Here is a 24835-nt window from a genome sequence, read left to right as displayed (position 1 = left end):
TGTGAATACGTAAAATGATGTAAAACTAAATGTTCCACACACATGGCTTCAGAATACTTGGAATATAATGAATCAAAAAGAAGAAAAGAGAGGAAGAGATGCAGATAAATACAGATGGAAGCAGCATTGAATAAGACTGACCCTGCGACTTGGCTTGACAGAAACTGTTGGTTTGTGCAAATCATCTTCTGTCCTCCTTATGTCAGTCACAGATAACACGGATAACAGACGGATGTGAAACTCGGGTGGTGGCGTGATGCAACAGGCTGTTTAGTTTTTCAGGGATCACTGTGCAGTCTGTATGCACACAAGGATGATGAGGATGAAAATGATGATTGCTGATGTAAGGAACATTATGCCATATTCGGATTCAAGTGACCATAATGACCTTCAAGCACGCTGACTCTGTTAGTGGCACAGAATACATACAACTATAGTTGTGAGTCTGTGCCCTTGCAAACAGAATGTAGCTTCATTACACTTCACTTTGGTGAGGCACAAATCTCAACACAAGAGAAATGAAGTAAGGAATGAATACCAATAACTTTACTGCGATCAGGATTAATCAAGATGACTTCTCTACCCCTTATTGTTCCAAATGAACTGACTGACAACAGAGCTGAATGCCCACTTTTGAAGCGGCCTAGTTTTAAAGGTATATTTCCAATTTATCTCACATTTAAAATGGCATAAAATCCAGGCTTCTAAGATACGAAACAAATTTAGAATTATCTGAAGAAGTATTTACTTTCTTTAAAATGGTAAATGGTAAATTATTGCAAAAAAAAAAAAAAAAGTATTGCAAGGAGGTTTATTATATGATTTTTACAAAAGAATTACAACTTAAATGTTGTGGTATTATTAAAGCAAAAACATTTTTTTGCCAAAAAAATATTAAATTAGATAAATATATGAAATAAAAATAGGCAAAATGTATATTAAAATACTTGAAACCTTTACAATCCGCCGTGTTAAATAAGAAAATGCCACTAGACAGCAATAAACCTAGAAATTTTATGCTGTTAAACTTTTTTAGTTGGACCATTAACTTTGGCAGACCTAAAATACTAAAATATACTAAACAGACACACACACAAAACATAAAAATAAATAAAAAAGTATTTTGACTCTTAATGGTTTTTGATTGTACTAAAGCCTAAAAATACCACCATATGTTTGTAGATATTTAGGAAACATGCAAAGTTCACATACTCGTGTCCCTAAAACAGAATAGAGAAGGGGGCAGGGCAAAGTATATTTTTAATTTGGACTGCAGTACCCATTTCAACCACTAGCTGTCATTCCTACATACAGCACCTTTAAGGGGGGATGGGGTGTTATTTCAAAACCGTTTTAGAAAAAGGACTCGGGCCGAGTGCAATAACAAACTTTTAGCCAATCAGCAGGTTAAGGGGCGTGTCTATGGTGAGACGAGAGGCTCAGTGTGCGTCATTATTCAAAACACGAGTCACACAGGATGGACAATAGCCAAGAAAGAACTAATATATGCTGGCTTTTGCTTGAATATGCTCGTGTGTCATGTTGGCTTGTTTGTCCATTTGCGATCGTATTGTCGCTCACTTCAGCGATGATAAAGACCCGTTCATTTCCACACCTTATGGAGCATCTAAATCCCCTCAGTGTTTCAAGGTTTCAAGCGTCAGCTCACAAAATGCGTCCGACAGGTAAGATACTATACTCCAAATATATGTTTGTTTCCTCTTTTCATCTATATAACCCATGCGGTCATAATTGTAATATGTTGTTAGCTGGACTATCGAGCTTGTATACTAACGTTATCGAGTTGTTCATGAGAACTGTTTGTGTTTTGTGATCGCTATGACTCTAATCTGGTCATAATTGTAATATGTTCATTAGATGAACTGTCAGGCTTGTGTACTATCGAGTTGTTCATGAGAACGGTTTGTGTTTTTGTGATGGAAGGGGTGACTTTTTCATTGAATATTCGACCTGGATTAGTTACACACAAATTCTGCCGTAGTCGTTGCCTGGGTTACGTATGTGTGGGGCGGCGCTATCAAAATTGGGCCGAGACCCTTTTTGGGGGTAGGGGCGTGTTTGTTTTGGTGATTTGAAATATCAACAACGGTTACCAGATAGCACTTACCCCACCTTTAAGTCACATGTTAAAATATCTTAATGTCATTGCATTAGATAACAAATTATTTAAAAAAGTGTTTTTTTAATATCAAGCCCAAGCCCAATTCCTATTCATTATGTCTGGACATGAAAAAAATGAGCTTTTCTGAAAAGTAATTTCTGCAGTTCTTTTTATCCAACTGGTGCAAAGTTTTTAGTGGGTGTATGAAGTCAGCTCTTTAAGTCCAAAATATTTTTTTTTATTATTATTGATTTATCACTTAAAAACTGTGAAATGTTTTCATTTAAAATGCTATCCTTTAAAACAAATTCTTGGATCGATATTTTGTTTGTATAACGCAATGACATTCATAGATTTTTAAATGTTCATTAATTTCCCTTAACCTCAATTATGCGTGTATACTTACGAGAGTGTGTGCTTTGGAGCGCATTCGCTCCTAATACTGTATGTAAAAAGTGCATAGAGGCTGTAGCCCAGCATACTGATCACGAGGAGGCTTAACGAGGATTTAATGTCTCGCTCGTTAACCTTTGACCTACACTGACACAGAGGAGAGATACCATTCAAATAAGCTCTCAAAATGTCTCTCTAGATCTTTCCTTCACCTCCTCTTTCCCACTTTCTCATTATTAACCCATTTTGCTACAGTGGGTTTCTGAGGGTTAAGATCTCTATACCTTCTCTCCATCCTGAATCTCTATTCTATATATTCCCTTTCTTTCTCTCTGCATTACATCAGACTCTGATTGCTAAAGGGTCATAAATCACACTGACTCGAGCTGCTTTTAAAAAGAGCTTATATGTTCTCAGCAAGGGAGTCAGTCAGAGCTAAAGCCATTGAAGGACTTTTTCCTTTGTATTGAATACTAAAACGTATTGAAAAAGCTTTTCTCTTTCTGCTTTTCTACAGTATAGACAGGTGCATGGGGATCAGCTTTTGCTACCTTTTCATTTCCTAAAATAAATGACTCATAATTAATTTCGGCCTAAAACCACAGGCCTAAAAAAATTAAATAAAATTATCAACGCAGAGTGCTTCCAACTGCAATTAGTGCTCAAATTATATGCTTTCCGGGTTCTGACATGCTGGACAGGCTGTATTCATACCACTGATATTTGAAACAAAACAGGCTATAGAACTGGAAAAAGAAGAAGTCATGCTGTCAACCAATATTGCTGTGAGATACAGTACTAAATAAATGTGCCAAATACTTCACATGAATACAGACACATTTTTAATTCACTTCAATTAATGAATGCTATCTGATGGTTTTAAAGTTGATTTTCAGCTTGAAGAGTGTTCAACTTAAAATATCAAAAATGAGTATCATGAGTACCTTCAGGATGAGGCCTGACTTTAATAATCATACATGTCAGTCATTCTGGAAAAACAAACATCTCTCAAGCAAAGAAAAAAAGCAGGGAAACATCTGTGAAAACCCCAGATACAATTATTTAACTTATTATTTAACTTTAAAAATAAAGAAAATTACCACTATGGCACTATGGATCTTTATAAATGAAAACTATGGCAGATCAAATTTTGTCCCAGTTCTCAACCATCAGTGATATACAGAAAATGACTGCAGAGCTGGCTTTTTTGACTGAATAGCTGAAGTAATCAATTTCTTAATTAATTAGGGAGAATTTAAGTCTCGGGTGAGAAACAAGTTATCACCAGCAATAATCAACAGCACTGTTAAATAATCAGTATTGATTCACTGCCTCTCGAGAGCTAGACACTGAACCAGCAAACCGTAATTTGTATGTGAGACAGTGTAGGTGTCTGGGACACGGTGTACGCTGAGTGTAGGAAGTGCTTGTGTGCTGGAAAGCACATCACTGCACGATGCCAAGAGTGAAACTTAAAATAGCTGTTTGGCATCAGTTTTGGGATCAATTTTGAATTCAGTTTAACTTTAAAGGCTCCATGAAATGGCTTGACCACTGCAGTTTTCTTTCCTGGACTGAAGGTGGAACATATCCAAGGGGTCAATAGCCTTTAGCCTTTATTTTACTGTAGTTTAAAGAATGTACATTTTAAAGGTCTACTGTTAAAATTTAAGATGATTTAATCACTTAATCACTGATTTAATCACTGATTTAAGAAATGTAATCACTTAAGCATCATTTAGGTGAGAATTTAAGGGGTCATATAATGCCATTTTTGTACAAGTTAATATGATTATTTAGTGTTTAGTTAAAAGAAAATATATTATATTTGTAATATACTTTAATTAAAAATTATCATTAGTATTGTAAGAAAGCACTCATTTTACCTGGTCAAAAACAGCTCTGTTTTCACCAAGCCATATTAGTGCATGTGACTTTAAATGATAATGAGCTTTGCTCGCCCCGCCCCTCTGTTCTGTGGGGCGGTTTTACTGATCACACACTAACACTAACACTGTCATGAGGAAAAGTCCCGCAGAACGCACGTTCGCCATTAACCGGACTGAATGAGAATATGCAGATGCATGTCAACTCACTGTCGGTCGGAGAGGAGAGCGCAGCTGGTATCGATACTGTAGAAACTGAGTATTGTATCTTTTCAGATATTTCAGTATCGATATTTTTGACAACACTACTTGCACTGTGCCGACCCAGGCTTTTTAAAAGTGAAATAAATCCACACTTTAGAGCGCCGTTTACCGTGCTCGATGGCTGCAAGAGCAAGCGGGCGCGGCAAGCACTTCCGGAAATCAGGTGGCCACTATGGAAACCAAGACTTGCGCGTTTGGAACCGATGATCGGAATCAGCTCGGAATCATTTGAGACAGGGGAAACATGTTAGGAAACATTATATATAAAAATAAAATAAAAAAACACTGGATGGATTTTTTTCATTATAGGATGATTGTGTATAGGCACTGCCAACACACATTTGTACCATTATATGACCACTTTCAGCATAATTTAGGTGGAATTATTAATAAAAAGGTCCCCTTTCTATTGTCAATAGCATAGAAATCTATAAAGCACACTATTTCTATGGGTCAGTGCTGCAAATTTGCATGAAAAACTTGCACAGTGAAAACATACAACATACTGAGCCTACTCTAATGACAGAATTGTGTCCACAAAATCCCGACAAACAACAGTAAATGTGACCGCACCATAAGGCATAGACTAGCGTAGACTAGACTAGTATAATTATCCTCAAAGCTAGCAGATGTGCTAAAAGTCACAAAGCTCAAATACTAATTTCATAGCCTCTAGGGATAGTTCACTTTAAAATGAAATTTCTGTCATCCTTTACTAACCCTCCAGCTATTTCAAACCGGTATGAATTTCTTTCTTCAGCTGAACACAAGAGAATATTTTTTGAAGAATGTCAGTAACCAAACAGTTAGCTGGACTTCCATAGTAGGAAAAAAAAATACTATGGAAGTAAATGGCTTTTAACAGTTAACTGTTGGGTTACTGACATTCTTCAAAATAGTTTCCCTTGTGTTCAGCTGAAGAAAGAAATTCATACAGGTTTGAAACAACTTGAGGGTGAGTAAAGGATGACAGAATTTTCATTTTAAAGTGAACTATCCCTTTAGGTGTGCTGATTTGTGAATTTGAGGTGTTGTGTGTGTGTGTGTGTTTGTGAAAGCATGTTATGTAACAGTCCTTGCACAGAAGGTAGGATATTAATATACTAAGCACACAGGTAAGGTGTATGCATATTTGTACACTACTGTAATTATGTGTCAGAGTCTATTTTTACCCAGAGTGCTTTTCCACACAGTGAAGGTCAATGCCAGAAACAGCTCATTCTTCAGCATGACTCAGCGCTTTAAGAAAGCCGAGGAGTGAATAATAAAACTGCTAAGAAGGACAAAATGGACCAATCAACCAATTAAGAGGCCTTTAAGAACACACAAACCGAAGACACACACCCACCCCAACACAAACATAAGCCTCCTTACCTGCCCCTCCTCTCTGTACGACCAACGTGGCCTCTGCCCCGACAGGACACTCTTTTAGCAGCTCCACCACCTGCGTGTGTGGCATGGTTAGTGCGGGTTGCTGGTTAATTTCCACAATCAGATCTCCCTCGCACAGCCCCGGGCATCCTTGCGCCTCCAGAATCTGCTTCACCCTCTGTCCTCCATTACTGTCTGCTATGGTGAATCCAAACCCGTCTGCACCTTTCACCATGGTAATCGTTAGCAGCTCTCCACCGGCCGCTCCTGACGAGGCCATTGAGACGCTGTCCTCCAGCGGTCCGGCGTCCAGGTGGGTGTCTCCAGGGTGGGGCTGCGGCAAGGTAGTTTGGAGGGGGTCGATGAAGCGAGCGGTGCGGGAGATGTACTCCATGTAGCTGTCGTAGCTATTCCGGCCGTTGACCAGCAGAGGGCGCTCAATGAGGCCAAGGGGGGACAGCAAGGTGTTGGCTGCATCCTCCGGGTCATAAGGAAGAGGGTAACCCCTGCAAAGGACGAGGGTTACGCTTTGTCCGATTGGCACAGACTGGAAAAGTTTAACCACATCAGCGTGGGTGGTGCCCAGGACGCAGACGTCATTAATGTAGACGATCACGTCTCCTGGAAAACAGTTAGACAGAGAGAAAGATATATTAGCATATATTAGCTCTGGCAGATATATGCGGCCAAGAAGCAAAGGCTGTTCCAAAATGTAATCGCTTTAAACATAATTATGCTTCTTAACAAGATACCTCATTCCCAGAATGCATTGCACAGTGACAAAATGCATACAAAATGGTGGATGAGTCAATTTTTTTAATTCAATTCAGAAAAGTATTTATACAAATAAGTTTAATCAGATTACTTTTTGTGCTTATGGCAGTGTTTAGAAATTAGCTTAGCATCATGCTAATGTCAAACTATCAGTTATCAGTTATTAGCTATTTATCTGTGCTGTGTATTGTGCTCATGAGTGCTAACTTGTTAGCTTCACAGCACACTAGCTAATGTCAAACTCTCTGCTCCATTATGAGTTTGTGTTGCATATTTTGTGCTTATGAAAGTGATAAATCATTGCTTAACTATATGCTAATTTCAAACTATAAATTTTTACATTCAGCTCCATTATTTGTTTGTGCTAATGAAGTGCTAAATCATTAGCTTAGCAACATGCTAACTATTTTGACTATCTGCTCTGCATTATTTATGTGTGCTGTAGATTTTGTTCTTATGAGAGTGATACGTCATTAGTTTAGCAAACATTCTAAAGTCAAACTCTATAAATTCTGACTATATAGCTACAGTAATCAACTGAAATGCTGATGGAGTATTCTTAATAATCATAATCATAATCAACATAATATGGAACTCATTCTATTGGCCTCAATACGAACCCTTTAAGAATGATCTAACCGTTATAACTGTTTTCCTAACTGGATATACTTAAATTCCAGTTTAATTTGTCCCAGTGTATTTTTTCCTCTCAGACTGTTAGTTTATCCATTAGATGTTGTAAAATTCTTATTTTGATTCTTGTGTTAATACCTCATTAGAACGGTTTAGGATTGGTTCCATCTTATCATTAAATTTCATTAGAACTCCTTTAGGATTTTTTTGACTAGAAGAGTCAAATCTCCTGTGTGCTTTACATGAGAAAGTGGCTTGCTGTCTGTGTAGAATGAATTTTGCCCAACGCAAATGAATCAGTGCACAGCTCACAAGGTTTTTGGAACATAAGAAAAGAAAGAAAGAAAGAAAAAAAAACACAACAAGAACAGTTTCTTTAATCAGGGTGAAAAACTTTTCCCAATTTGCAACGATTTTAGTCATTCAATATTTATTCATGTCGTCTCCCCTGGCAACTGTGACAATTACAGCTCACCAATTTGAGGGAAATACTCAATACTTCTCCAAATCCTAAAGTGTCGATATGCCTCGAGCCTTAATTGTGATTGTCACTTCTCTTTTATGAAGAAGTTTACCGTTCTTTCAATTGTTCGTTCCCTCATTCAATTTGCCTGGAATGTGAAATCGAGCTTGTCTTGTGTTGTGAAAAGCATTTGCATTAACATTTGACGTATGTTTGCGTTACTTAGGCTCATTTAGGCTTTTCCCTCCATATTTGAATGCTGACACACACACAAAAAAAAATATATTGGAAATGCAATTATTATGGAAATGAGATGATTCCAGCAAATGTGGCGAATGTATTTGTGGGATAAATAAGATCACGGGGTCTCACACAGTATGTCTGTTGTGTTGCTGGTTTCCTGGAGACATTTCATGCAGTGCCGCACGCGTCTATCGATGGGCTTGTCCCCTCCTGACTGTTGTGTGCAGAAATTTTAATTAATCTCGGTAAATACGTTCGACATTTGCCTAGAGCCTCTGGTGTTCCAATCAATAATTTCACATGCTTCCAGAGAGCAAATGGTATCGGCGTGACCTCACCGTTTCACACCTAATTTTATGTCAGCATCAATATGGGCCAGAGCTCAACAGGGCAAACCAAATCACTACTTTCCTACAATAATTTTCCTACTTTTCCTAAGATATTATCATCCACTTAAAGTGCAAACTTACCTCTTTAGTATCAGGGAATTTTTTTTACCATCTTAACAATTAACATGAAAGATTTTTTTCATAGTCTTGTCCTGTTCTGCTTTAGAATATACTTGTGTATGATGACACTTGGTAATAAAAGCCGGTAAAAGTTAAAACAAGGGCTGGTTTATATCTGCTTTTTTCTATTTGTATGAGAGTATTTAAATAGATATGTTAATAAGGTGTCTGATTTCAACATTAATAGCAAAAATGTAGAGTAAGTTTGATTATTTTCAATGAATCAAATAATATAATCAATTAACCAATTCAAATGATTCATCAATCACTCAAAAGTGTTCATGGCCCCTGCATATGAATTTTTTATTTATTAAGTTATTTCATTTAAAAATATGTATTATTTAAGTAAAGTTTTTTTGTTTAATGCAACTTACTGTATTGTTATATTGGGGCATTTAAAATAATTTTGGTGAAAAGGAGTGTGGAAAACATGCCTTAAGTGTTTTTAACTAAATTTTTACTGTTAAGTTCTTACATTAAAGGGTTAATTCAACCAAAAATGAAAATTAGCCCATGATTTTCTCACCCTCAATTCATCATAGGTGTATATGACATCCTTTTTTCAGACAAATACAATCGGAGTTACATTACAAATGTCCTGGTCCTTCAAAGCTTTTTTAAAGTTTTTTTAAGTAAAAGTGCAACCCTGGCGCGATTGCTTGGTTAGTGCGGTTCATTTGAACATATGTGAACGCTGCCATCCGAACCCTGGTGCGCACCAAACAAGCTAAGGGTGCTTTCACATCTCTAGTTCGGTTCATTTGGTCCGTACCAAGGGCAAACAATTATACATTGTAGCATTTTTCAATTTTTTTGGTTCCTTTTCACACCACACTGATTGCTTTGGTCCGAACCAGTTGAAACGAACCAAAACGCAAGCACGTGACAACATCCACATCACTCATTGGCCATGGCGTATTTCCTAAACTGCTTTTCGATTGGTCAGAATTTACGTGTGGGAAAATTCCAGCAGAAGAGGCAAAGCCAGCAAACTATAATAACACTATGGAGAGACAACTGCGCGGGCTAGTTTTGTCCCTGGCCATAATCTACTACACTGTGTGTATTTACCACAGAGTATGCAAATACATTTCTATAATGACGCGCGGATGCGACGTGAAAACAACGCTCTAATGCACTGCAGACGGCGACCGTGCATCGCTCATCACTTCAAGCGGAGCCGTGCATTAATTATTAACTCTTGACATGCTCATCTTCCCGAAAATATTGCCAACGATCTATCAGGTAATAATATCATGCACACAATGTCAGCGCAGCCGACTACGGCAGCTGGCTAAGTCCAAAAATGATCAGAACTTTTGCAGTTGGTTCTGTTCGAGGTCGGATCACGTTTTAACCACAAACAAACCGCTCCAGAGTTCGTTTGAAACCGTACCGAGACCACCTCTTCAAGGAGGTCTCGGTACTCTTGTTTGGTCCGCTTTTGGTGCGCACCCGAGTGCGATTGCTGCATTCACAACTGACCAAACGAACCGCACCAAAGAGGGAAACGAACTCTAGTACGATTCAACCGAACAAAATGAGGCAGGTGTGAAAGCACCCTAAAAAGATGGGTCTCGGTCCGCTTCCAAATGAACTCTGGTGCGGTTTGATTGGTATATGAACGCGACACGGACAAAAGACATGTAAACGAACCAAAAACCGGATGGAATGTCACAAGATGCGATGGTACAAGTAAGCTGATTTGACGATGCGGAAAGATCGATCGGTGTATCCCAAATGAGTAACGGGCAAACGTGGAGCAACGCAATGAAGAGGGAAGGGCCTCATCAATATTTGGTCCGACGAGCAAGTCTAGAAAATGCTAGAAGAAACGCACAAAAAGCATACCTGGTTCTTCTCATCAAAGGACCTGTGTTGCCCATGAGTTGGTACAGACGACAGAACTGCCATCTCTTTTGCAGCAGATCTTTGTTTCTGCATACAACGGAGGAATCCCGATGCTGTTTTGAATGTCTTAAACATTTTATGAGCTCTTCGTGAGTTCTCAGCTGGTAAAAATAATGCCATATGTACACGCATAAAATGACTGCGTTTAATCCAGCACACAGCATTGTTTTGAATGTTCGGTAAGCAAGCTCCGTCGCGAAATATACGCCATAAAATCAGGTTGTGACCTTATCCCTAAGCCTTTGGTTCGGTAACTTTAGGTTCACTGTTAAAAATGCTAGTGTGACTGTGAACGCTAAGCAGACCAGAACAATATGTTTTGTTTTAGTTTTTTTTTGGTTCGGACCAAGAGAACCAAATGAACTGAACAACAAGTGTGAATGCACCACTATTTGTAGTAAAATAACTAGCTTCCGTCGGTCAGCGGTACCAAGTCGACTTGCGCTAAAAGTGTAACCCCCTGATGCGATGTACAGGAGCACCTGAAACTTTGACGCTTCTTGCTGGTATGGCTGGACAACAAACTCAAGCCCATATTCTCTTATATCGAAATCTTTCTGCATTTCTCATTAGAAATTCTCGTTTTAGACTCTTTTTTATTTCATTTTAGTGGTTGGGATTGTCGGGATTGTGGTTTTGCTCTATCCTCTACGCTTCTGCGTTCGCCAATACACATGCATCAAGGGTTCAAGGGTCAAGGGTCAAGAGTTACTCTTTTAGCGCAACTCTATACACGTACCGCTGACCCCCAGAAGCAAGTTATTTTAGTCTATGAAGTTTTAAATATGGATATTTTTCATACACGAACGTGCCACTTCGCTTCGGAAAACCGCACAGCCGTGTGGAGCAGTTATATGATGGATAGATGCACTTTTATGGACTTCAAAAATGACAATTCACAGCCATTATAAAGCTTTGAAGAGCCAGGACATTTTTAACATAACTCCGTCTGAAAAAAGACAGTCATATACACCTAGGATGACTTGAGGGTGAGTAAAACATGGTCTAATTTTCATTTTTGGGTGAACTATCACTATATATATATATATATATATATATATATATATATGATGTAATTCCTATTAATGTTTGTATTCAGCCCTTCACTAATTGGTATGTTGATAAAAGAACATTTGCATGTAAAAATATTTAAAACACGAACACACACGCACACGCACACACACACACGCACGCACGCACGCACGCACACACACACACACACACACACACAAGCTTGAACAAAAACCCACTGCAGCTAAACTACAGTCTTGTTCTGAAGAGGCTGCGTAAAACTAATGACAGCAAGACAACATAAGAGGTGCTCTGGGAACCAACGTCTGAGACATCTTGTGTCTGTGCATGCATGGGAACCCAGAGGAGCGCTGCTTTGTGACTGGCATTCTAAACAAACACAATCAATACACAATCCCCTAAACATCGCTGCTGAGCCACAATAGACACACTACACAAATGAAGCTCTAAACATCAAATGCAGAGATCCTCCAGCAGGCATATGACTTGTGTGCTTCTTGTCCCTCAGCAGCACACTGGTGCACCTGATTTAACTCATTATCTGCTTGTTAGATTCTTTATGAGAGGACTCAGGCACAGCTGTGAGGGGCAGAGCAAACATCAGCGCCGCAGAGGCATCTATAGTGGGCGTGGACGGGGTAGATGGCAGGGCTCTAAGAAGCAGGAAGAGAAGCATGTCACGCAGCAAATCCCAGCACTCTGCATGATATATTTAATATATCAGGGAAGCACTTAGCCAGAAGTACAGTGGAGAGAGGAATACGTGTCATGTTTACCTCACATTAATGCTAATTTGTGGAGGAGTGTTATGATTATTGTGGAGGTCAGTGTTGGAGTAATACGTTAACAAAATCACGCTTTGTATCAGAAATATGAGTAATATTAATATTGTTATTTGCCTTAGCAAACACCACTAATGAATAGAAAAATAATGTGAATAGTTTGAAAATGTAACTCTTGCATATTGGTGTATTTTCCAAACCAATAAAGATGAACTTATAATTAGTTTCATGCCATGGACAAATCTCCAATATTACATTTCTATACTTGTCAAAATAAAAAAAATAAAAAATCATTTTAAATGTCTATAAATGTCTTTCTATAAAAGTCTATTTATGCCTCACATTATAAGGTATGAAAAATAGATATTCATTTTAAGATTTTTCTTAAGGTTAAATCGAATAGTGTTCAATTATCAACGTTTTTTTTAAGGATTAAAGGGATTGTTAGATGATGCTGAAGGTAAAAAAATAATGGGGAAATGAACATTCATAATTAAATAATCAATAGCTATGGTGCCTGGCAAGCGATGGGTTCTGTTCGCTGTTCACTTAGCTTTGTTGTGATAATATATTGTAACAAAATCCTTCATGGCCACAGGTTTTTTTGAGGGAAATGTTTTATCTTAAATGCAAAGTCCCAGTGAACTGGAAGTTGCAACTGTTTTTATTTCAGTGCTGTGATGTATTTTTAAGTGAAACGGGATATTGAATAGAGGGCACGGTTTTAATTCAGCAGTCCTCCTCTCCATCTCTCGCTCATAGCAACGGTTGGAGAGGAGTGCTTAAAGGGTTAGTTCACTCAAAAATGAAAATTCTTTCATTAATTACTCACCCTCATGTCGTTCGACACCTGTAAGACCTCCGTTCATCTTCAGAACACAAATGAAGATATTTTTGTTGAAATCCGATGGCTCAGAAAAGCCTCCATTCGCCACAGTGCCATTTCCTAAAGCCTTTCTGAGCCATCGGATTTCAAAAAAAATATCTTCATTTGTGTTACGAAGATGAACGGGTGTGTCGAACGACATGAGGGTGAGTAATTAATAACAGCATTTTTGGGTGAACTAACCCTTTAAGCATTTTCAAACCTAAGCCTTCAAACTGACATCATCTGAGAAGGAACACCACTCCAGACTGGACGTTACTTTCCAGATTTTGATTAAACAATTGTTTTCTGTGTATTCATTTGCACGGATTAATTGTTCACCCTAAAACCAATAATGTTTGCTAATGTAAATACGGTTGATTTTGATTTCATGAGGAGTTTAACATTTATATTATCATATTTGAAGGTAGTCAATGTAAGATTGTGGCCAAAACTGGAACTGCAATGACATTCAAATGACTGTAGAGGGGTGTATCCCCTCTCCCCCTCCCCCCTGACTCGAGGTTGCCAGATCCAGCAGAAAAGTTTGTAGCTGCAGCTGTGGTAACTAGAGCAGATCTTGCAACCCGGATGGTGAAACACTATTGACTTTGTGATTGGTCGATAGGTGGAGGGTGGAGCTTCAGGACAAAACACAACATGTCAACATCAACATCAGTCAAGGGCTGCAACAACTTTCCTGTAGCTCAACCAGTAGAGCGTGGCACTAGCAACGCCAAGGTCATGGGTACGATTCCCTGGGAAAGCAAGAATTGACAATGATGTAAAATGTGTACCTTGAATGCAATGTAAGTCGCTTTGGATAAAAGCGTCTGCCAAATGCATAAATGTAAAATGTAAATGTAACAACTTTTAAATGACAATATCTTGGCCGGACTACTGTTGTCAGTGATATAAGTATTTGAAATTAACATGATTTCTTAATGTCTAGTGACATATCAGGGCCATTTTATGATTAACTAAAATACATTTCTTACATACAGTTTCTTTAATTTCAGTGAGGCTTGGTTAAGTACACCCTTAATGACTATGAAAAATGGATGTTGTTCCCTCAACGCAGGATCTTTAGGCCATAACATAAGGATTTTATAACCTTTCATGTCCCAAAAACAATCACTCTTAAAAATGCTGGGTTGTTTCAGTCCATTTTGGGTAAAATATTTTTAAACCAACGGTTGGGTTTGTCAAGCCTGTCAAACCAGACCCACATCAAGATGGTAAACGGTTGTCTTTCAAACTCCCTCTGCACGCAATAGTGTAGCGCTACAACCAACCAAAGCATTATTAGTTGTGAGACAACAATCACAAGCGGGTTGTGGCTAAATCCCATACATCAGAGCTAGTTGATAGATTAAACTTTTGCCATATCCAGTCAGCAAAACTCAGAAAACATCTTCCTTTGTTAAGCATGACTTCAGTGCTGTTGTTTGTTAGCAGGGAAGTAGCAGGGATTTCATGTGGAACCCTCGCAACTCTGCCATCATGTTAAACCCGCCCACCGACTCTATACACAATGTGATTGGCCTGACCAGAGTTTGGTTTTTTTAAGCTCGCAAGCCAATGGAGAGTTGCTAGACGACCCTGGCTGAAAATAACATTTGCTAGGGTGCGTCTAGATTTCTAGGCAAGGGTTTGTCCATATTTGACCCGAACATGGGTTGAAACAAGCCAGAATTCTATAGAGTGCATGAGTTCATAAGTTGTTGCCACAACAAAACTAAGTGAGCAATTAAATAAATATGGTATTGCTTAATGTGCCAAAATGTGCTGGTAGCAACTTGCATGAGGGATATATTGTCATTCTAGAGACAATCTGATTTGATATATAAAAATATTTTAGTCAGCTTTTTATCAGCTAAAGATTAATTTTGATCAGCATTATCGAAGCACATTAGCGTACAGGTTTGTTTAAAAGCTAACACACATTGACTGAAATTAACAAAAAATCATTTATGTGATTACATGGGGTCTTCAAAAGTTACATTCCCCAACAATGGTGGTGGTAATGCACTGTATGTATGTCCACTGCAGGACATGTTTCCGCGCGGAGTACTCTAATCCAGCAGAATTGAATATTTCAAACTGACATAGACCTGAAGCTCCTTCAGAGCACTGTAACTGTGAAATAGCACAAGTAGGACAAGGAGTCCAGAGGGAGCGTGAAGGGTGGAAGAGAGGAGCAGAAAGGAGAGGAAAGGAGCAGAGAGGATAATTTCCACAACTACTAACAACAATACTACATTAAAGCGTCATCATGGGAGACGCATTGACTATATTCTGAACTCTGCACTGTGGATCCCTCTGAATGTACCAGATATTTCAATGTGGATGTACAATATGAGTGTGTGTGTGTGAGTAATGCTGCCGCAGTCACACTTCCATTAGGCTGAACTGGAGTTGCAGGGTTTATAAGTCCCACCATGATTAATGGACACATGCCCTGCTGTGGATAACACACAAAGCCAATAAATACACTGTCCGTAAATGCATTTAACCCCTGGATGTCCCTAACGCACCATCAACCAATAAATGACAGATTCACACCGTAACCTTGTCAGAAACAGAGATTGAGAGAGACTGGCCAGCTGGGAGCTCTGTTTGAGTGAGAATAGCACATTAGCGCAATTCAAACATTGACCTGTAAGTGTTTGAGTGTGTGTGTGTGTGTGTTTACCTGTAGCCATTTTCCCATCCTGTGCAGCAGGCCCGTCCGGTATGACGCTTTTGACCTGTAGAAACTCATCCGGTTCGTCACCGCCGATGATAGTGAAGCCAAATCCCATGTTGCTTTTCTGCAGGGCTGTAGACAGAAAGCTGCCCTTCAGCTGTGTAGGGTCCCGCGTGAACAGAGGCTTCTCTGCCAAGGCGAAGAAATGCAGACAGAAACATGAGATTGTAATCAAGCAGAAGATATCCAGAAATAAACGGGTTACTTTGTAAAAGCCACTCCAAACCCATCAAAAGCAGCAGATCACATCACACTGGGGAATTGTGGGTAGAAGGCCAAGCGCTTTGCTTACAGCCAAACATACAAGAGCAGAGTGGGACATGATGGCTTGTTTTTTTTTGTTTTTTTTTTGCTCAAACCTCACTTTTGGCTCTTTAGGCATACTCCAATGTTACACTCAGCAGTGTTTAGAATTAGCCTTGTCCAGGACCATCTCTAAGGACAGCCAAGACTTAAGCAAAAAAAAAAAAAAAAAAAAAGCCAGGAGAAGAACCAGCACAGGCAGAGTGGTTCTTCTGCTCTCTCAGAGTGGAGAAAACTGTTCTGGAGAAGACACTTCGCTGTAATCGCACACCAAAAAGGACCTTTGTACTGAAGAGCTGCTTCTTCAAACTGAAGAGAGGCCTACTTCAGTACACAGTATGGAGTAACAATATGTCAGCCATAGTCACTCCATCTTATTTCTTGGTTGAGAGTCTTTTTTTCACCATCATCTGGGCCAGATCTAGTCTTTTAGCAGTTTCTGCCATGCGTTTGTTAGGGTCAATAGCTGGTCCAGGTACCCTGCTGAAAGACCAGCATGAATTTCCATGCTGATCCATGCTTGTTTGGTGCTGGTCTACCCGATGGACAGGCACCAGCAATATGTAGCTGGAGCAGCTGGTTGACCAACGTAGCCTTGTTGGTTAAAATAAAAAAAATAGGGATGGGCAGAGTTGGTAGGTAAAATAGCATCCGCAACTCGTTTTACCTCTGTAATCTGACATTTTCCAGAGATAAACAGTACATTCAATGAGGATAAAATTAATAGCTGGACTTGATTTTGTCTATCGGAAGATGATCGGTTCATGAAAAGCTTTTTATTTCATGTTTACATGTCTTCAGAGAGGATTTTGGGGTGCTAACAGTCAGTCAGGATATATCTGTGAATAGTGCTTTTAAAATATGTGAGGTAAACCCCAAGTAAAGATAACAATATTTTTTACTCTTAATTTTAATAGGAATAATAAAATGAACAATTAAAACTACCTTAAAGGGTTAGTTCAACCAAAAATGAAAATTCAGTCGTTCGACACCTGTAAGAAAAAATAGATATTTTTTGTTGAAATCCGATGGCTCAGAAAGGCTTTCATTGACACCAATGCAATTTCCTCTCTCAAGACCCATAAAAGGCACTAAAGACGTCGTTAAAAAGCCCATCTCACTACTTACTTTACAATCATTTTATGAAGCGACGAGAATAACGGCTGGACTGGGGCTAAAATTCGACTCTGGCATACCCAACACATCCGGCCCATGAGTTCCCTGTGAATGTTTTTGCTGGGGTTGGGGCCTTAAATTGGAGTATATAAATAAAACTAGGACAAGGACAAATAATGATAGATATTATTGAATTTGCTACAAATTGCTTTTTTTGTCACACAGAAATTCCCTTGGCAGTAAAGCACTGATGATTTTGAGCTAGGATGCAGTAAAGTAAATTTACTTCTTTTAAATGCTGTCATCATTTACTCACTCTCGTGTCATTCCAAACCTGCATGACTTCTGTGAATCACAAAATAAGATGTTTTGAAGAATGTTGGCAACCAAGCCATTTTGGTTAGGCTACCATTTGAATATTGTATGAACAAAAACACAGACATTAGGGTGAGTAAATGATCACATTTTTGGGTTGAACAATCATATTTTTCAAGAGTTAACACATAATTTAAGTAAGACACTGATCTATCTTTCATGAGGCTCTTACATTTCATTAAATCTATTAAAAAAAAAGTTAATAAAACTTTTAAAGCTTTGTCCTTAATTCATGGGATCCAGACTTTAAAACTTTTATAGACTATAGTTTAACTGTAGGCCCTTAATTCATGGGATCCAGACTTTAAAACTTTTATAGACTATAGTTTAACTGTAGGCCAGTTTCATTTAAATGTAAGATCATGGTAGTCACAGGGTAAAAAACATAGACTGTACAAACCTGGCTCCTCATTATATGGCTATATGGTTTCTAAAATATATAAAACATATAATAAACTATTATATTTGTAAGCAAAAAAATGTAAACACCTGTAGAAAATACAAAAACAGCCTCTATAAAAGTGATTTATATTCTGCAATATTAATTTAAGTAATATAGCAACATTTTTAATAAATGTTTCTTCCAAAACACCATATTTCTTCGCTGTTAGTAGCTGCAATGTAAATTGTGGTTCTGCTAAAGTGAAACGTTTGTGTGTTGCTGTTTTCCACCTCATCATGAATACATGCTCGCGGCTGTTTTCAGCTGATTCAACACAGAACCTGTAATGTTCCTATATCATACGATTGAATAAAACATAATTCGGAGTCAAAGTGCCGTATAGAGCAGCATTTAAACGCAGCGTACGTTTGTCAGCGGCTGCGCTGTGCGAATATTCACCTTTTGCAGTTCCATGCGCTCAAATAGCCTACTAATAAATAAATAGATAGAAAAAAGCGCCTAATATGGAGGGGAGGACTCTCTCGCTTTGGCTTGTCAATTCAGAAGACAAACCAATGGGCCGGTGTCGCTGCATGTTGTCAGTGGTACGAAAAATTGATTTATTTTTAAAAACACTACCGGCCCCAAAGTGCGTCGGCCCACCGGGCAAATGCCCGGTATGACAGATTACCAGTCCAGCCCTGACGAGAATAGTTTTTATGCACAAAAAAACAACAACTAAATAATGAGTTTCGAACCGTTATGAATCAGTGTAATTCATGATTCACATTGCCAATGTCACATGATTTCAGCAGTTTGGCACGCGATCTGAATCATGAATTGATAAACTGATTTATAATGGTTCGAAACTATTTTGAAATCGGCCCTTTCGAAGTCGTTATTTCGTTTTTTTGTGCACAAAAACTATTCTCGTTGCTTCATAAAATTATTGTAAGGCCACTGTATTGAGATGGGCTTTGTAACGACGTCTTTAGTGCCTTTATGGGTCTTGAGAGAGGAAATGACATTGGTGTCAATGAAGGCCTTTCTGAGCCATCGGATTTCAACCAAAATATTTTCACTTGGGTTCCGAAGATGAACGGGAATGACATTAGGGTAAGTAATTAATGACAGAATTTTCATTTTTTGGTAAACTAACCCTTTTAATATTAACTTTGTTAAAATATTAAAGCTAAAATTAAATGCTGAAGAAAGATAAACTGATTAGTCGACTCGCAAATCGACTCGTTGGTAGTTGTTGGTCACTTGTTTTATGGAAACAATAGCCATTTGTTATAAACCAGCATCCCAAACATATGATGGCATCCAGTTATGCTGGTTTATTCAGCAGGGTAGGTGTACTCATATGTATCCTGGAAGCGCAGGCAAAAAGTAAAATACAAAACCAAACAATGAAAAGCCAACAAAAAGTATCCACTTGTTCCACTGAAACTGAGAGAATGTTCCTTAAAGGAGCTTAAGGACTATGCAAAAACAGGCCAGGCGAATAGACTCCTGCTGTAGTCTCCCCTTGCTCAAAGGGGGCACTGGTCTGGGGACGTACCATGCAGTCCAAACACACCAGCCCGGTACAGAGGGGCCTCGGTCAGGTCAGTGAGACTGTGAGAGCGCTCTGGAGCGGGACCCACATATGCCAGTCTGGCCCTTGGTAAGGTGGCAGAGGAGGGGCTCTCCTCCACTGTTACAGAGAACAAAAACCCTCAACTCACATAGGAAATCGAGAAATGTCATTGAAAGATATAAGGTAAGTCTACCATTGACAAAGAAGAGTTACATTTTAACAGGCAATCTAGGGAGAGTTTGCCAAGTTGAACACCCTTGGTGGTTCTGGAACAACACTGAATAATCCGGTTTTAGAGTTTAAGGCTAGACATAGGACTGGGTTTGCATCCTCAACTCACACAGGGAATCTGTAAATGGCATTGAAGGATACAAAGTTGGCCTACTGTGGGCATAAGACGGTTACATTTTAACAGGAAATCTAGGGTGATGCTTGCTGGTCTTGGAAGAATGTTCCCAGCAATCAGATTTTAGAGCTAAATTTAGGGTTAGGGATAGGGCTTGAGTTGAAGCGTCAAGAATATTATCATCCTATAATTTTTCTTTGGTTTATGGGCAGTTATGGTTAGGGTTCGTGTGGTGTGACAAGCAGCGGGGCAAGGGACCGCGAGAGCGGGCCGGTGATGAGTGTTGATGAGTGCCAGCTGCATGGCGGCGGGGCTGTCCTGCTTCCTTCCCGGGTGTCGGCACCAGTGTAACAAGTTTGTAGCTGGGAAGGAAGGAGGCGGGAACCGGCGAAAGTTCAACAAACTTTAATATACAAATAAATAAACAAAACGAAAGTAAAACCGCGGGCAGCCCCTCACGGACGACTGCCTGCAAATACCCACACAATAAAACGTGGGCAGCCCCTCACAGACGACTGTCCACTAACACATAATAACACGTAAAACAAAACTCAACATAAACTCCAGGCCTGGTCCTCTCTCATCTTCCGCAGCACTTGCTCCTCCTTTTATGCTCCCATCACATGGCCGCGAGACGAGACCGGTGTGCCATGCAGCTGGCACTCATCAACACTCATCACCGGCCCGCTCTCGCGGTCCTTCGCCCCGCTGCTTGTCACACCACAGTTCATGTCTAGGAATAGGGTTAGGTGCCATCAAAAGATGTTGATCAAGGAACATGTCCTACTTGGCAAACTGGTCACCACAAAGTTTGCTTTACTATTTAAAGAGAAGGAGTTATGCACTGTATTGATCTACATTTAACATCTGAGCATCCAGATCAAGTAAATTATTTATCAGTCCTCTATGGTCCATTTTTGCTTAAAGGTATGGCACTTTTCTCTTGTAGACACAAGATTTGACATTACATGGCGAAGAGTATGTGGACCCCCCCCCCCCCCTTCCATTTTTGTGGAGGGCCATTTTCTACTCTATAAGTCCACATATTAATGATCCCCGTATGGAAACTGGCCTGCACAAAGACCAGACATGATCTCCTATTGAAAACCCTAGGGATTAATTGGAACACGCAGTGACCTCACTGATGCTATTGTGTCTAAACAGGAGCAAATCCCTCCAGACATGATCTAACATCTAGTGGATCTAGTAGGCCTGTTAGGGAGGACAGACTACTCGTTAACGGCTATGATTTTGAAATTAAATGTATAACAAGCACATATGTGGTGTTCAGGTGTCCACATACAGTACTTTTGGCCATAAAGTGTAGGTATGCTGGAAGTTTCTAGTGCAGTATGCTGTCTCTGAAAGATGGACTGAAACAAGGTAGAGAAAGTTCTTCTTGTTAACACCCATTCTGGCCTAAAATACTCCCCCCCCCCCTTACCTTTATGTGTGTAGCAGCATGCCCATGCTAAATGGATAAACTTAACAGGAATTATTACAAGAAATGCTTCTAACCATAATCAGTCCAAGGCCATATTATGAAAGGAGACATATTATCATTTGATAACGGAGTCTCAAAGAAAACAGGATGCACTCAGCCTTAGTTTGAATGGACTGTGCAACTATATTTACTGGATTAGTTCACCACAAATGAAAATTCTGTCATTATTTACTCATACTGCCCATTCAAACCTGAATGTTCTCCTTTCTTCCATGGAACACAAAAGGAGATATTCTGGATAAAGTACCCTTTTTCCCCTCCATGTATTTACAATGAATAAAGAAAAAGTCAAGCTTGAGATTTTGAGACTATCAAGCTTTAAAAAAAGGATGCAAAAACAAACAAACAAACAAACAAACAAACAAACAAACAAATTCATAAACGTCCATTTGCGCGTGTGTCATATACAAGCCATACCACACAAAACTTAAGTCATTATCTGGTTCTCATCTGGTTCTCCATATTTATTGAAGCTTGAATTCAGCTCAATGTAAGTGCATGGGAAAAAGACCAGGTCTTCATAATTTCTCTTTTTTTTTGTTCCAAGAAAGCCATCCAGGTTCGGAACAAAATATGCATGAGTAAACAATGACAGAATTTTCATTTTTTGGGCGAAGTAAAACAAATAACTTCAAAGGTCTGGCTCTAAGGAAGTAATATGCTTAACAATAAGTTCACTCACAGATGGTACAATACCAAAGACAATGCCTGAGCTTAGATGTGTTTCTATGGAGACAGACACTGAGCTCATAAGATAAATATAATAGTATCGAGCATCAATCAGCAATTCCAGCATATTTGATGTTAAACATGTCATTGCATGGAGAGCAGATAAGTGTTATTATGATGTCATCAGTGTGCCTAAGATATGGTGGTTTTGGAACACCACAAATATAAATATATTTGCATTAGTACCACACCTTAAAATTAAGATATCATTAATACTTTACCTCTGTAGACTGCAGGTAGGGGAAGAGAGGACAAGCCTTGGCTCTGCATCTGCTGCTGCTGTTGTAGTCTTCTCTTGGCCTCTAAAACTGGGTTCTCAAACTGAGTCCTTCTGTTTATGTGACTGCAATCAGAAAACAGACTTGTTCAAATGTATTTCTTGAGTGGCTACTTTATAAACACTTACATATGGCTTATATATTCCATATATAAGCCCCCTAGCGTTCTGACTTGCTGCCTGTCTTCAAGGGAGCATTTTATTTGAAATGGAACCTCATAAGTAACTGATTTGGAACACTCTATAGGCCGCAGCTATACCAATGAAAACTATTTTATGAAAATCTGATATCTACAGACCGGCTCTAACTTTTAAGCGACTAGCATTCTCTCGTCAATTGGAAATTATGGTAAAAAAAGAGTCATGTACTGTATTTCAGCCTTTTGCTAAATGTACTCTAATGCAACTAATTTTGTTTCAGGACCCAGATTTTATATTGGACACCAAATATTGAGCAAAACTATTGTACCAAAATCATGCAACAAAAAGACAATGATATTTGGTATTAAATGAAATATATTTATAATTAACACTCTTGACTCTATTTGTCATCTTTAATTCATTATTTAACCGAGTCTGCATCCATTTCAGTAACTGGCTATGAAAGGAATAGTTGAAATCTATCCAGAAAAATTTAAATTCTGTCATAATTTAGTCATGCTCAAGTCATTCCAAACCTGTATAAATGTATTTGTTCTGCTGGAAGATAGTTGGAAGAATGTTTGTAACCAAGCATAATTGGCAGAAATTGACTACCAAAGTGGGGGGGAAAATCCTATGGTAGTCAATGGCTGCTGAGCTCTACTTGGTTACAAACATTTCCCATTTCTCCTTTGTGAAGAAAGCAGAAGAAAGAAATTCATCCAGCTTTGGAACACCTATATGATGACAGAATTGTGTTTTTTGGGTGAACTATCCCTTTAAAGCATATATGAAGTCATGCCATTGGTCCCTTGGTTTATGCACTTGTTCTGCAAATCCTGCAGTATAATTTCTCATGGTTGGTCAATGCAATTGGTCAAACACCTCCAACAAACAAAAATTGACACAAGCCATTAATGTTATGCACTATGCATGAAAGCACGTGTTCATTTTAATACACTTTAACAAGTAATTTAAAATCAAACAGACATTGAGTAAAACAGAAGCCCAGTTAGTCCTTATCTTTGTTAAAAGAGTGATGTAAGATCAGACAGTAATGAGAGCATCCTCTGATCTGGAAGAAAAATGGCTCTTTTGACTGTCTGTGCAACACTTGCTGTCAGAATTAATTCAATCTGTTTTAAAAAGCACTGTTGAAAACCACGCCATTTGAAAGTACAAAGACAATTAGGCCCTATTAAAAGGCATTCTGTTGAAAAGAGGTAATGCTTTCTTGTAAAGACGTGGCTTTTGTAATTACAGCATTGTGCCAAGACTATGCAAGGTCAATTTTGGAGACATTGGTTTTAGATTTCTTTTGAGGTCTAAAGCCGGAAATTGATTCAACAGATCAAAGTATAATGAGCAAATGGATTTTGTCCCCAGTACTTTTGCTGAAATCAGTTCCACACTTTCTTGTAGCACATTAGCCCAAGGTTTGGCAAAGTGGAAACCAGTCTTGGAATTGGTTCTGGCTTGGTCCTATTAAATACCAACAGTAAAGGGTAAAGTGTGTGTCAACCTGAAAATACACACACAACACAAACACAAACGATAATCTTTATGCATATTGTTCTTGTTATATCTTCTCCTATAAAAAGCCACTAGACACAGATTTATAGTAAATTACAGTCATTTCACACCAGATGCAGCTTCTGATCTTCTCAGCTGTCATCTTCTGCAATGTAAAACCCACAGTTGTACAATTACTACTGAAGATGGGCTTTTCTTCCCTCCCTTTCCATAGAAAGACAAACAAAAAGAGTTCAAATAATAGGTGTTTTTGCTTTAATTAAAAAATAAATAAAATACAACAGTTGATTTGCTAATAATACACAATGCATTATGAAGGATATATAATCAAAATTAAAAGCTTTCAGTAGAATCAGTAGAAACCCTGGAGTATATTCAAATGATTGTGCTTTCTCCCCTCATATCCCCCTGAGACAAGAGATTTATGCATTTTATTTCTTGAAAAAATTATCCTATGTTGCAAATTGGTGATATTTGCATCATAGGAGGAATGTTTGCCCAAAGGCTAAAGACTACAGCCAGCAGAGGGAGCCATTTCCGCATGTTTTGA

The 24835-nt window shown here is 38.7% G+C and overlaps 1 protein-coding gene across 8 annotated transcripts in view; it reads right to left on the bottom strand.

The window, feature by feature from the left end:
- magi2a (membrane associated guanylate kinase, WW and PDZ domain containing 2a) overlaps nt 1–24835 on the bottom strand; it is a 302713-nt gene that overhangs the window by 52881 nt on the left and 224997 nt on the right. For 6 of the 8 annotated variants that reach the window (XM_067428392.1, XM_067428391.1, XM_067428389.1 and 3 more), the window contains exons 8-10: nt 22556–22677; nt 15944–16126; nt 6040–6657 (exon numbers count right to left, since the gene is read on the bottom strand). In XM_067428392.1, coding sequence (XP_067284493.1) covers nt 6040–6657; nt 15944–16126; nt 22556–22677 — 923 coding nt within the window. Of the gene's footprint in view, nt 1–6039; nt 6658–15943; nt 16127–19737; nt 19873–22555; nt 22678–24835 lie in introns of all 8 variants that reach the window. The other 2 variants (XM_067428384.1, XM_067428388.1) reach the window with 1 other exon arrangement.

This window comes from Pseudorasbora parva, chromosome 20 (assembly GCF_024679245.1).
Source record: "Pseudorasbora parva isolate DD20220531a chromosome 20, ASM2467924v1, whole genome shotgun sequence".
NCBI classification, from domain to species: domain Eukaryota; kingdom Metazoa; phylum Chordata; class Actinopteri; order Cypriniformes; family Gobionidae; genus Pseudorasbora; species Pseudorasbora parva.
This window is presented reverse-complemented; position numbering and strand designations above follow the sequence as displayed.